Raw genomic sequence first — 13,220 nt, 5'->3', positions numbered from 1 at the left:
TTTTTACAAAACAGAACCCTCAGCATAGTTGATGCTAATACAGTATATGTGGGTTATGTTATATAGTTGATATAACACCTAGAATCTTGTGGAACAAATGCAAATTAATTATATATTTGAAGATTTACTAGCAAAAGATCTAAACTGGCAGTAGTGACCAGTATGTTGAGGTTCGAATGTAAAATTACAAGGGCACAATAGTTATGAATGATGAAAGTGTCATTTGCATATCATGACCGTAAAACAACATCAACACGTATCCCATTTTAGTTTCACAAAAGAATATTGAAAACACAAGAAAACTACAGATTAATGAATAATGATGGAATTCTTCTTGCATTGGCCGAAACTCAAGGCCTTCAAATGAAAAACTCGAGTCATTTCAAAGAAATACACTCGCTTTTAAGCTTACAAATAGTGACATATTTTGAAAGCTTGAATATAGTGCAACACAAATGGATCTGCAGTATCCGGTGACAACATACTTACTTTCAGTCTTGTAATCAATATGAAGTACCTGTAGAAGCTCCATCACCTCCTGACATCTGCATGTAACTCAAATACTACATATCATTTGATTACATATTAGCCACATTAAAGATACACCATTAAAAATGAAAATAATGTGACTTGATCTCATATTCTAAATTGTCGCTTATCTAATTGGAGGCAGAGTTGGCAACAGACAACGAGAGATAAAAACAGAGCTCTTATATATGTTATGGTTAAAGCTCTAGGTGAGGAACAATATAATTAATTATTGGGAATCTAATTATATATAAGTACTCTTATTAGTTGGTGTTGTGTTTATAAACCTGTGCCTATGATTGAAACTATATAACAGTTTAGTTATATATATATATATATATATATATATATATATATATATATATATATATATATATATATATATATATATATATATATATATATATATGTATATGTATATATAAACATTTAATTTATGAAACCCTGCCTAGCTAGATAAAAGTGCGATAACTTACTTGCAATTCTAATGCCTTCTCAAGTTGTTCCAAAATTTCCTTTGCCGTTGGACGTTCTTCTCTCTTCTCATTTAAGCACCGGTAGGCAATCATCTGAAATACACTCAATGCTTCTGGCATTATCTGTTCTTTTATCTTCTCAAATACCACTGCATCGTGTTTTCCTTTTCCTTTTTGAAATCTCTGTTTAATGAAATTTGGTAGATGCATACCTTCCCGGGTTTCAAATGTTAATCTTCCACACAAGATCTCAAATAAAACGACACCAAACGAATATATGTCAGACTCTTTGGTTAAGAAACCCAATTTCAAGTAAAGTGGATCCACGTAGCCCTCTGTACCGCATGCACGATCAATGATGAAGTCAGTTTCATTATTTATTGCACTTATCAAAGAAAGTCCAAAATCACCAAGTTTTGCACTCCAGTCACCGGTTAGCAAAATGTTTTCGGGTTTGATGTCCCTGTGTATAACCATTTCTAGTGTTCCAACTCCTCTATGAAGGAAATTCAGTGCGGTTGCAACGCCAATACATATGTTAAGTCTTGTTATCCAATTAAGATGAGCATCACTCAGATACCTATCAAGACTCCCTCTAGACGCATACTCATAAACAATGATTTTTTCATCTTCTTTGTCGCAATAGCCAACAAGGCTAATGATATTATTATGCTTACACTCGAAAAGAATTTGAAGCTCATTCCGAAATTGCTTATCTCCTTGACCACCCTCTGTATCCAACTGTTTTGCAACAATGATGCTATCACTTTGTGGAAGTTTTCCTTTATAAACTTTCCCAAACCCTCCTCTACCAATATAATTTTTACCATGGAAGTTTTCTGTGGCTAATTGTATGTCTTCAAGTGAAATCCTTAGGGTGTCTTTATTGTTTTCCTGTCAACCACGGGACACCAAAATAAAGGTTTGGATACGTGAATATTATTAAATTTTCACTCTGTACGAAACAAAATAAATTTTGAAAAGAATAGGACTCTTAAAGTACATGTACCAAATTCATGTTTCCAAACAAAAGAAAATCCACTAACTTTTCAAAGTTCCCTAGTGCTTTTTAAATCCCCAAAATTTTAAAAGCATAGTGATTTTTTTAAAAATTCAAATGATTAAAATTTCTAGATCATATTTTGCAGAGAAGAGAGAAGAGGCCAGGTTTCATCAACGTAAAAAGGTTTAGTTTTTAAAGCAGAAACTTACTTGAAACAATAAGGCTTTCTCTAGCTCCTCGATAACAACTTTAATTGTTGGGCGTTTGTCTTGAGTTTCTGCCAAACACGCAATTGTGATTTCCAAAAACGTATCCAAGGAGTTCGTGTTGGGTCCTCTATTTAAGGTAAAGACGTCACCGCTTTCCTCCTTAACTTTAGGATCTACCATATCATTTAGGGTTCTCTCATGAAAGCATCTTCGTACCGCATCTGCCAACCTTTCGTCACTCTCCTTAAAGTATGATAGCTCAGTTTTACCACATAAGATTTCACACATAAGTACTCCGAAACTATATACATCTGACTCTCGTTTTAACTTACCCGTTTTTTCATATTCTGGATCCATGAAACCAACCCTACCAATAATATCATCCGGACATAAAGTATCATCATCTAGATACGGAGGGAGGAAGATGGACGTATCAAAGTTGGCAATTCGTGCCCCCAAATTCTCATCTAAGACAATTGTGCCGCTTCTTATATCACAATGTATTATCACCTTTTGGCCATCCATCTCGTAATGTAGGTACCTCAATCCATTTGCAACGTCAATGCATATTCTCAAACGATGTGACCATCTAAGAATAGGCTTGTGGATGTCTTTCAAATAACTTTTAAGTTTTATTTTACTAGTATTCTCAAAAACGAGGATCATCTCGTCATCTTCATCACAAAATCCAAGTAGAGTGACTACGTTAGGATGTTTACAAGCCCCAAGCATTTCAACTTCCTTAAAGAATAGTTCTTCTCCTTTGTGTTCTTCTCTGATGAAGCGGCGTTCTATTAATACAGTGGTGCATCTCTTGGGTATCTTGGGTGGTTTGCTTCTATTGTTCTCTTCTAAAAAAGAGGCAAAATTTAGGTGATCAGAATGCTGCTCAAGTTCTGCTTTGTATATCCGATAGTTATCTTCATTCAGAATCATGTATCTCTCGGAAAAGCTATCTGTGGCCAACATTATATCACTGAGTGGAATTTTAAGGTGCTTCAATATATTTTCCTGCAAGATTGTGATAAGGGGTAAAGAGTCTTGTAAAAAATCGTATCCGTGCTAGATTTCCCGAAAAATAATGTATTACACAAGAACAAATTGACTTACTTGAAACGATAATGCTTTCTCAAGCTCCATGATGACGTCTTTCATTGTTGGACGTTGGTCTTGAGTTTCAGCCAAACACTTGTATGCAATTTCGACAAATGTGTTGACAGAATCCTTGTTGACTCCTTTAGATGTTTTAGAGTTTTTGTCATCAGTTTTTTCCTCCTTAAACATAGGATCTATCATTTCCATTAATGTTCCATTACTGAAGCATTGGCGTGCCATAGACGCCAGCCCATCTTTATTCTCCTTCGTGTACATTACATCGTCGGCCAGCCTTCCACCAAAAAGTTCGAACAAAATGAGTCCGAAACTATATACATCAGATTTTCTTTTCAACCTACCACTATCCTCATATTCTGGATCGACGTAAAACGGATTTCCACGAACGTAAGCTGGAAAAAAATCTTCTTGGTTAGGAGGAAGGAAGACCGCATTCTTGAAGTCAACAATCTTAGCCACAAAGTTCTGACCTAAGGCAATTGAGAATGTAGATAAATCACAAAGTATCACCGTCTTTTGGTCTTCCATCTCATGGTGCAGGTACTTTAATCCATATGCAACAGCAAGGCATATTTTCAAACGTTTTTCCCATGTAAGAATATATCTGTTTTTGTTGTTATTCAGATATTCGACTAGGTAACCATTTGAAGCATCCTCAATGATAAGGATCTTCTCGGGACCTTCAATACAGAATCCAAGTAGAGGGACTATATTGCGATGCTTACAAGTTGCAAGCATTTCGAGGTCTGTACGAAATACTCCTTTTCCTAATTTACCTTTTCTCTGTAGAAATCGTTTTATAAAGACACCAGTGCATTTCTTGGGATGTTCACTTTTATTCATCTCTCCTACAGAGAGAAAATTTTCTTCTTTATCCCAAACTTCAAGTTGATCTGCACTGTATACCTCACATGTGTTACTTCTCTTCAACATGTATTCCTCGGAAAAGTATTCGGTGGCCAAATGTATATCATGGAGCCTAATCCTCAAGTGACTGATTTGAGATGTCAAATCTTCCAAGCTGGGTCTCTGCAACAAGTAGTAAAAAAAAACTAAAGGCTTTTACTTGAAAAAAAACTTGTGTCATAAGAAAGGTAAAACTCCTAAAATGACTGTTAACATCATACACAACAAGAAATAAAGTTATTTATTGGAAGATTAAATAGTGCTACTGATAAATGATAATAAGAAAAAAAAGAAAAATAAAATAGAAGAAGAGTCTTACAGGATTTTCATGTGTCGATTTCATTTCTAATAAATCATCAGATCCATCTACAACTTGGTCGGAATCTTGGCCTTGTACTTGCTTCTCCATTAAGCAATAACATGAAAAATGTAAAGATTAGTGGTAAACAAAATCTCAACTTTATGCTTTCTACGTAATATATATGTCGTCAAATTTTGTAGGATTTGGATATTCATGATACATATCCTTTAGGCATCAGATATGAACTACACGTTTTCTTTTAAAAGTGTGTAACACTCAAATGATTAAACTAAATATTGAAGTCCTTAATCCCTCTATTTCGGAGATCCATAATTAAACTAAGTGAAGTTTACATGTTTTTCTTAATTTACTAGTTCTCAGTTTACACGAGTTGGTGATTTATATGCATATCAAGATAACATTAATAAGCATTTAGCATTCCTAAGATGATAGGAATCGGTAATGGTGATCAATAAATTGGAGACAAATACAAATATATTTGACTTACTTGAAACGATAATGATTTCTCAAGCTCCTTGACAACGTCTTTCATTGTGGGACGTTGGTGTTGAGTTTCAGACAAACACCAATAAGCAATTTGTACAAATGTCTCTATAGAATCTTTGTTGGGTACTTTAGTTGTAAGAAAATTGTTGTCATCATTTACATTCTTAATTATAGGATCTACAATTTCCATTATTGTTCCCTTACGAAAGCACTGGCGTGCCACATATGCCACCCCATCTTTACTCTCCTTCTTGTACATTCGATTGCTGGCTAGCCTTCCACATAAAATTTCGAACAAAACTACTCCGAAACTATATACATCTGATTCTCGTTTCAACATACCACTCTCTTCATATTCCGGGTCAATGTGAAATTGTGACCCGACAATGTAATCATTATAAAGAGAATCTTGGTTCGGATGAAGAAAGGCCGATAACCCAAAATAAACAATCTTAGCCCCGAAATTCTCATCTAAGGCAATTGAGTAAGTATCTAAAGTACGATGTATCACCGTCATCTGGTCTTCCATCTCATGGTGTAGGTACTTCAGTCCATATGCAATATCAAGGCATATTTTCAAACGTTTTTCCCATGTAAGGAGCGATCTGTTTTTGTAGTTTCTCAAATATTTAACGAGATATCCATTAGAAGCATCCTCAACCACAATGATCTTCTCACGATCTTCAATACAAAATCCAAGTAGAGTGACTATGTTGTGATGCTTACAGGTTGCAAACATATCAATGTCAATACAAAATACTTCTTCTCCTATTTTTTTCTTAACAGGGAGCAGGCGTTTTATAATGACAGCAGACCGTTTCTTGGGGCGTTCACTTTTAGTATTCTCTTCTCCGAGGACAAAATTTTCATTATCCAAATGTTCAATTTCTGCTCTGTATACGTCATAGAAGTCGTCTCTCAAAATGCGGGTTGCGTGAGAAAAGTTATTGGTGGCCAAAGTTATATCATGGAGCCTAATTTTCAAGTGACTGTGTTGAGATGTCAAGTCTTCCAAGCTTGGTCTCTGCAACAAGTAGTGAAAAACAAAATTGAGTCATAAACAAAGAAACAACTCCTAAATGACTGTTGAAAATAAGGTGTTGTGCTAATGTAATCTAAAACGAAACACAATTTGACCACGGGGTGGTGCTGGACTGGTGAGGGCCTACCCTTCCAAAGTGGAGGTCATGAGTTTGAATCTCACATGGCTAAATATTATAATCTCCTAGTGGCCACAGAGGTTCACCCGCGACGACTGTAAGCTGCCCGCAAAGCAGGTAGTCTCCCTACGATTAGTTGGCTTGCAAAGCGTTTCGGAAACCAGGTATACCCAAAAACAAAATATGAAACATAATTGAAAGAACTTGTGTTATTATTCTATATTGTGGCTATTGTTTAATTGCAGGTTATTCAAGGGCCGTGGAAGAATTTTGATAAATGTTTCTTCAGGGACTTATTTCTACGTATAGACTAGGGTAACTGTATTTCTAGGAGTATGATGTTGGGTTGCATATTCTAAGTATATGTTATTCAAGGTTGGTTGTGCTTTAGTACGTATTAGCATATTGTTTTTTAGTTTTGGAATGGTCAGCATGTTGACCGAATATTATTCAATTGTAGTTGAGAAATCGTATGAGGGAGAGTGCCTGAGTGCCTGAGTGTACCAATTTTTTAAGAAGACATGCAAGAGTAAAATGGGTAGTAGTGGTGTACTGAATCTTTTGGTGAGGTAATACTAATAGCTAATTTCATGTATCCAGTAAAAGCCTATAAATAGCCCCTTTTCCTATTTATTAAAAACCAATAGGAAACGATTCAATTTCCACTTCGAAGCTTGGCCCGAATCGCCGCTTTCTTCGCTTGAAGAACCACTGCATCTTCTTCATCCATTCCCGCGGTAAACATTTGTAGTATTTTCAAATCAAAGTAACTAGTCATTAATCAAAAGTACCGCTTGCACTTTCATTAAACGAGGATCTTGCAGAAGCGGCGGAACTCGAAGACGTCTTTTGTGATTTTGATTTTCTTGATTTTTCGGGAGGTCGTGGTGTTGCATCCTCCCCATATAGCTCCGCATTTGGATTCTCTTCCGGTTCCTCCAGTTCCTCATCAAGATCACAATCATTCAAACTAACACAATCACGTTTGGTTGTTTTAAGTGGAGTCGGGTTGTTCCACTTTTGCTTATATTTTAGGAATTCCCAAGGTAGGTAATTATTAAACCTCTTAAACGTCTCCACCTTGTATTGTGCATCACAACGTTCCTTGAAATTGATATCACCCTCGCCACTATGTGGAACTCGTTTGAGACGACTCACGATTCCACCATACTTTCTGCAACATTTATTCATTTTTGTCCATTTGGAGGTCAACATATCCTTTGTTCGTTTGTAAGGTAGACCCCTCAAATGGTACTTATTCATAACCACGTTCCAAAATGAAGCCGACTTTTGATCAATGCCTTGGTTTGGATCTTCAGAAGCCGCAATCCACGATTGAGCTAAACGTAGCTCATCTTCGGGTTCCCACAAGTACTCAGTTCGTCTTCTAGGTTGAGACGAATCGACCGCAACTTCTTTTCCTTTAGCCTTTGCTCTTGACTTGCGTTTTGGTGATTGTGGAACTTGTGTTTGTTATGTTTGTAGAACTTGTGATTGTTGTTGTTGTTGTTGTTGTTGTTGTTGTTGTTGTTGTTGCCACATCATAAACGCTTGCATTTGCTCGGGAGACATTTGTGAAAATGATTGTTGTGAATTGGCAAAATTCGAAAAACTGAGATTAGCCTCACCACCTAGCCGAACCTTGAGCTGATTCGGGTGAACAGGGTGAGAGTGGACTCCATTGTGAATTGAGATAATACTAGTTATTTGCCATTTGTTTGTGTTTGTGAATGAGATTTGTGTTTGTGTTTGTGTTTGTGTTGTGTATATATAGAATGTAAAAAAGAAAAAATAAATAAATAAATTCCCAACGATAAGGAAAATAGCCGTTACATTTTATGTTTGTATTTATTTATTTCTTAAACCTTGCAACTTCGTTGCGTGTGAGAGTGACCAAGGTGTGACGAGCATATGTGACGGGGTGGGGGAGTGGTATAACTTGCGACGAGGGGCCCGACGAGGTGAAGACTGAACCCCACTCCCAGCTCTCTTAGTTGCAGTTTATTTGTAAATAATAAAGGTTTAATCCAACACTAAACCATTACACCTTTAGTCTGAAAACTAACCGAGACTAACGAATAGTTTTCCTTTTGAGAAATATTTTTAGTTTTTCTGAGAATGGCTTTTGGAACCAAGATTATGGGGATAATGAGAACCAATCACAAGCCACCCTTTATTTCCAAGTTACCCATCATATTGCAACCATTGATTTTAAGGATCAAAACATTCAGTTTTGTGATATAACACCAAAGAACCGGATTATAACCACATGTTGGAGTGCGAAGTTCGAATTAAACAAGGTTTGCTGAATCTGTGATATTGGTGACCGCAATTTTAGAGTTATGGTCGCAAAAATCACATCTGTGCTGAGAAAACAAAACTCACGACCACCAGAAATTCATTGTGGTCGCGAAAATGGTTCTGACGGGAGGAAACTTCCATAATCGTATTTTCTTGCTCGTTACGTTGTTTCCTTGTTTAGATTTGCATATATAAACACCCTATGTAACCCATACAATGTGTGCATAAAAATAATAATGAAAAATCTCCGGTTTGCGCCCGTGGAGTAAACCCTTCTCCGTGTTTTGGAGTTGGGATATAACCACGTTAAATCCCGTGTCGTTTTATGCTTTTATTTATCGTTATGCTTTTATTATTCGTTTGTCGTTCGTGGGTTAGTGATTATAATCAATCACTTGTCTTGTTTGGGTCCTAAATCTTAATAAGTGGTATCATGAGCTCAAGGTTTCGAGTTTGGGAGCGATGACAAATTTGAAAGCAAGTTTCTTCAATATGGTTGATGGTTCGGTCTTTTCATCAATGTTAGATGAGGGATTTGTTTTGCAACATGTATCGAGACCAGGTGACTTAGTTGGTCACGATGAACTCATGGATATGTCTATGTATTCGGGATAGTTGATCACACAAGATTCGGGTATCGGTTCTTGGAAGTAATTTTGTAATCGGGACGCTGATTGCATTATGATGGTGATTTATTTTTCGCAAAGGGTTACGGAGTCAGAGTTCGGGTCAATGGGTTTGTTGAGGAGAGATTTTTCGGGAGATCCAGTTGTCGGATCTGAGTTCTTGTTCTTCGAGATCCCGTGCGAAAGAATGATGGACTATCAAATTCGGAGTTCCAGGAGCTGCTGTAGAAGAAACTTCGTAGCTGGTCCGTTAACTGTTGGATCGACTTGATTTTTTGTGTCTGGATAGTGGTCTTACTTATCTAAACGTGGTAAAAATTTGAGGCTGATTTGACTGGATCTTGAGATATGATGTTTCGAATCTGGGTAGTTTTCATGATGACGTTTTTCGGGTTTGATGATGCGAGCACGAGATGGTTTTGTCTCGGAAACTTTTCAGAGATGTAGGTTTGTTATGGAAGCTCAGGAGGGTGTTTTTCTCTCGGGTTAGAGCGGATGAAGAACACACAAGATGCATCGGGTTGAAAGTCGATAGTAGGAGTATCGAGGAAGTTTGGTGCTTGCGGGGTTTGGAAACGGGATAACCAATGGTGTTTGGTCAATATTCCATGATCTATGGAGTATGCGGGCTAATTTTAGCTTCTTGTCACTAAGGAAATTCGTTGTCAAAAGGGAGTTGGATAGAACGCGTTCGATGGTTCCTTGGGTTTGGTTGATGGTATAACTAATGGAGCGGGTTATTCTTCGAGGGTAATCAATTAGAAGTCTTTAGGTAATGGAAGAGGGGTGGATAATCTTGTAAGTCCCGGAACTTGAGCTTTCTAGGATTGTTGAGGGTGTCGGGAACTCGGTGTGAGTTTGGTAACCGATGAAAGCTATCGGGCTAGTGGGAGTTAGACAACTAGTGAGTTGTGGAGATGATTATGCGACGGTGTTCTCCAATGTTCTCAAGATTAGTGTGATGATTCCGGGTAACACTAGAGCTTCAAGTACTTGTTTTACTCTCCGATGACAAAGAAATTTGTGATTGACTGGTGATACAAACCAAGTTTCTTCTCGAGTAGCCGTGATTTTATTTCTTACTCGTACAGTGGGAGTGTGCTTGGGATGAGAAGATGGGGTTTATGAAATTCAAGCTATGAGGAAGTCAGTGAACCAGCGAGAAAGAGAAAAGTTGAAAAGTTAGTAGATTTCGAGGTTGTAACTGCGTTCTCACTGGAGCCTTGATGAAGAGTCTACGAGGGCGTCTGTTGGATTTTCTGATTGCTGGGAAGGAAAATCATAGATAGACGGTGAAATCCCGTACGAGGGTGATCGTTGACACGTGTGCTCGGGATTGGACATGTCTAGAGTAATCGGTGAGGCGGTGTAGTCTTATGAAGAATCCTATCATTGAAGAATCGCATACTTCAATTGGTCTTCTGGTGTAAGAAGATGATCTTCGTGTTAGAAGATGGTGGCGAAAGAAACCAAAATAACCCAAGATAGTAACTATGAGATTGGATTATCACTCAGCGGTGTTTTTTGGTGTCGAAAGACTACACTTGCTCGTAGGCTAACGAGTGAAGTGCGGTGTGATTCGGGTATCTCATCCGACGGTATCAAAAGGAGTTGGTAATCGGCTAGTCTAGAGTTATTATGGATTTGTTTAAACATAGTGATAGGTTGGCGAAGGTTGTTTAATGTCTCCTTCGAGTTGGAGATTATTGGAGTGCGAAGTTCGAATTAAACAAGGTTTGCTGAATCTGTGAAACTGGTGACCGCGAGTTTAGAGTTATAGTCGCAAGAATCACATCTGTGATGTGCTGAGAAAACAAAACTCGCGACCACCAGACATTCCTTGCGGTCGCGAAAATGGTTCTGAAGGGAGGAAACTTCCAGAATCGTGGAGTAAACCCTTCTCCGTGTTTTGGAGTTGGGATATAACCACGTTAAATCCCGTGTCATTTTATGTTTTTATTTATCATTATGCTTTAACTATTTGTTTGTTGTTCGTGGGTTAGTGATTATAATCAATCGCTTGTCTAGCTACAACTCCTCTACTCTCACCCAAAGCCGCCCCTTTATACCACAACCGCCATTGTCGATCACCATTGTCACTTGTTTTATTATCATTGTTCATTATATTTATAGGAAACCTGTAAGGAATTCGGAACCTATATTCCGAGGAGAATAATAAAATCGTTTCTTAAAGAGAATAGAGACCGGTTTTTAACATTTCGCGAAAACCGAACCGGTTTTTCTAAAAAAAAAAGGCCTCTAAGTTACACAATAACAATAGAAACCTGTTTTTAAAAGAAAACCGGTCCCGTAGAACAGAAACCTCTTTTGTCATCTAACCTGCCCGAATATATAAATCAACAGAAACTTGTTAACCGCTCTCAATGCAAATAGAACTTCTTTCTCATATTCTTTAAAAGGACTTGCAACAACCAAAAATCAATAATCATTTATTCTTTATATTCCAGAATTGATATGAACAAATAGGTAACCTGACTGGCATTTTTTTCCCTCCTTTTTTCTCGGATCTTCCTAATTTTTTGGTTTGATCGTTCAATTCACGGCACCGGTCACCGGGGCGGGAGGGATCGATGGTAGGGAATACTCACACAGTTGCTTCCAACGATGGATGGTTCTCCAAACAAAGACGAAACAATAAGGATTCGTATCACAAGATCAACATCGATATCCCGTTTGAAAAAGATATCGACAAGATTACCGAATCATTCTTTGTGACTAATTTTCCTGATTACGCTGATGTTAGCATGTTGTGGAAGACATTCGACGTGTATGGATGCCTTACAGATGTTTTCATTACGAAAAAGTTATCCAAATCAGGAAGAAGGTTTGCATTCATTCGGTTCATGGGTGTTAAAAATACGGTGGCTATGGAGAATAGGTTAGCCGATGTGTGGATTGGAAGTTTTCATGTTTTTGTGACGGCTTCTAAATCACCTAGGCCTAACCCCAAGCCTAAATCTCAAGTTCCAGAACCTCCAAAAGTGATGACTCAACCAGTTCAAACTAAGAGTGATGAAAAGGTACATGTGAATTCTAATGATGTTGCTTCAAAAATTAGTGGTTCTGTGTATATACCAAAGCCGGCAAAGAAGTTAGTTTTGGATAAAGATGACTTGGCCACTGTGGGTAACAAGGATAATATTGTGAAGGTGAAGGTGAAGGTGAAGGAGTTTAACTCCATCCCCGTTGTTCATCGCAATCTCATGGCTGAAGGTTTCGATGATATAAAAGTTCAGTATGTTGGTGGTTTTTGGCTTTGGATTCAATTTCCTTCTTTAAATAGTCGCGAGGCGTTTAAAGGTAACGTAAACCTAACGAGTTTATTTTCTTACTTAAAAGATGCTTCAGAGAATTTCATTGTAGATGAACGGATTATTTAGGTAGATATTTCGGGTCTTCCGACTTGTGCATGGGGTTCTTCGGCGTTTATAAAAGTGGCAAACTTAGCTGGTCGATTTCTCTTTTTCGAATCGAATAGCAAATTGCCTTTAAGTATGGGTCGGGCATGTATTGCGACACGTTCAAAGAAGCATGTTTTGTTAACAGAAGTGGTTGGTATTAATGGTATGGATGTTGAGGTCCTAATACAAGAGGTGGGCACATGGAACTTTGTCATCGACAATTGTAATGACGAGAGTTCAGTTAAATCAGATGACTTGCATGATGATTTTCAAGGTGTTTTCCCTGATGATTTAGAATAGGAGGATGGTGATAACATTAATTCGGATCCACTTAAAGAATTCACAGGGATTAAACTAGGTGACTCCTCCTCTTCGTACAAAGCTTCTAATCCCTCGGTTCATTTATCACAAAAAAGGAGGAGGTGGAGGAGAGTTCAAGCATTCCTTTTCCTCCTGGTTATTCTAATAAGGATCAAGATGTTGAATACTTGGATAAAGAATCGAGCTCTGTTAGCCGTCATACTGTTCCCATTATTGATAGTTTCGTTGCTAATTCTGTAATACCTCATCCCACATTGATTTGCATAAGTAGGTTTGAGTCCCTTATAAGGTAACTCTTGTCCTTACCACACACAACGCGTTTTGGGGCTACAAGCACAGCAGATCCC

The 13,220-nt window shown here is 37.7% G+C and overlaps 1 protein-coding gene across 1 annotated transcript; it reads right to left on the bottom strand.

Annotated features, from left to right (window-relative positions):
• Positions 1-503: 503 nt before the first annotated feature.
• Positions 504-6,981, bottom strand: LOC139874360 (uncharacterized). Its single transcript, XM_071861802.1, has 7 exons — positions 6,913-6,981; positions 5,045-6,067; positions 4,555-4,635; positions 3,327-4,358; positions 2,217-3,227; positions 1,005-1,898; positions 504-563 (listed from the first exon to the last, which is right to left on the bottom strand). The coding sequence occupies exons 1-7, from the start codon at positions 6,979-6,981 to the stop codon at positions 504-506; spliced, it is 4,170 nt and encodes a 1,389-aa protein (XP_071717903.1).
• Between the last annotated feature and the right edge of the window lie 6,239 nt (positions 6,982-13,220).

Source organism: Rutidosis leptorrhynchoides, chromosome 11 (assembly GCF_046630445.1).
Source record: "Rutidosis leptorrhynchoides isolate AG116_Rl617_1_P2 chromosome 11, CSIRO_AGI_Rlap_v1, whole genome shotgun sequence".
NCBI lineage: Eukaryota > Viridiplantae > Streptophyta > Magnoliopsida > Asterales > Asteraceae > Rutidosis > Rutidosis leptorrhynchoides.
Note: the sequence above shows the minus strand (reverse complement) of the source record. Positions and strands in the feature narration are given on the sequence as shown.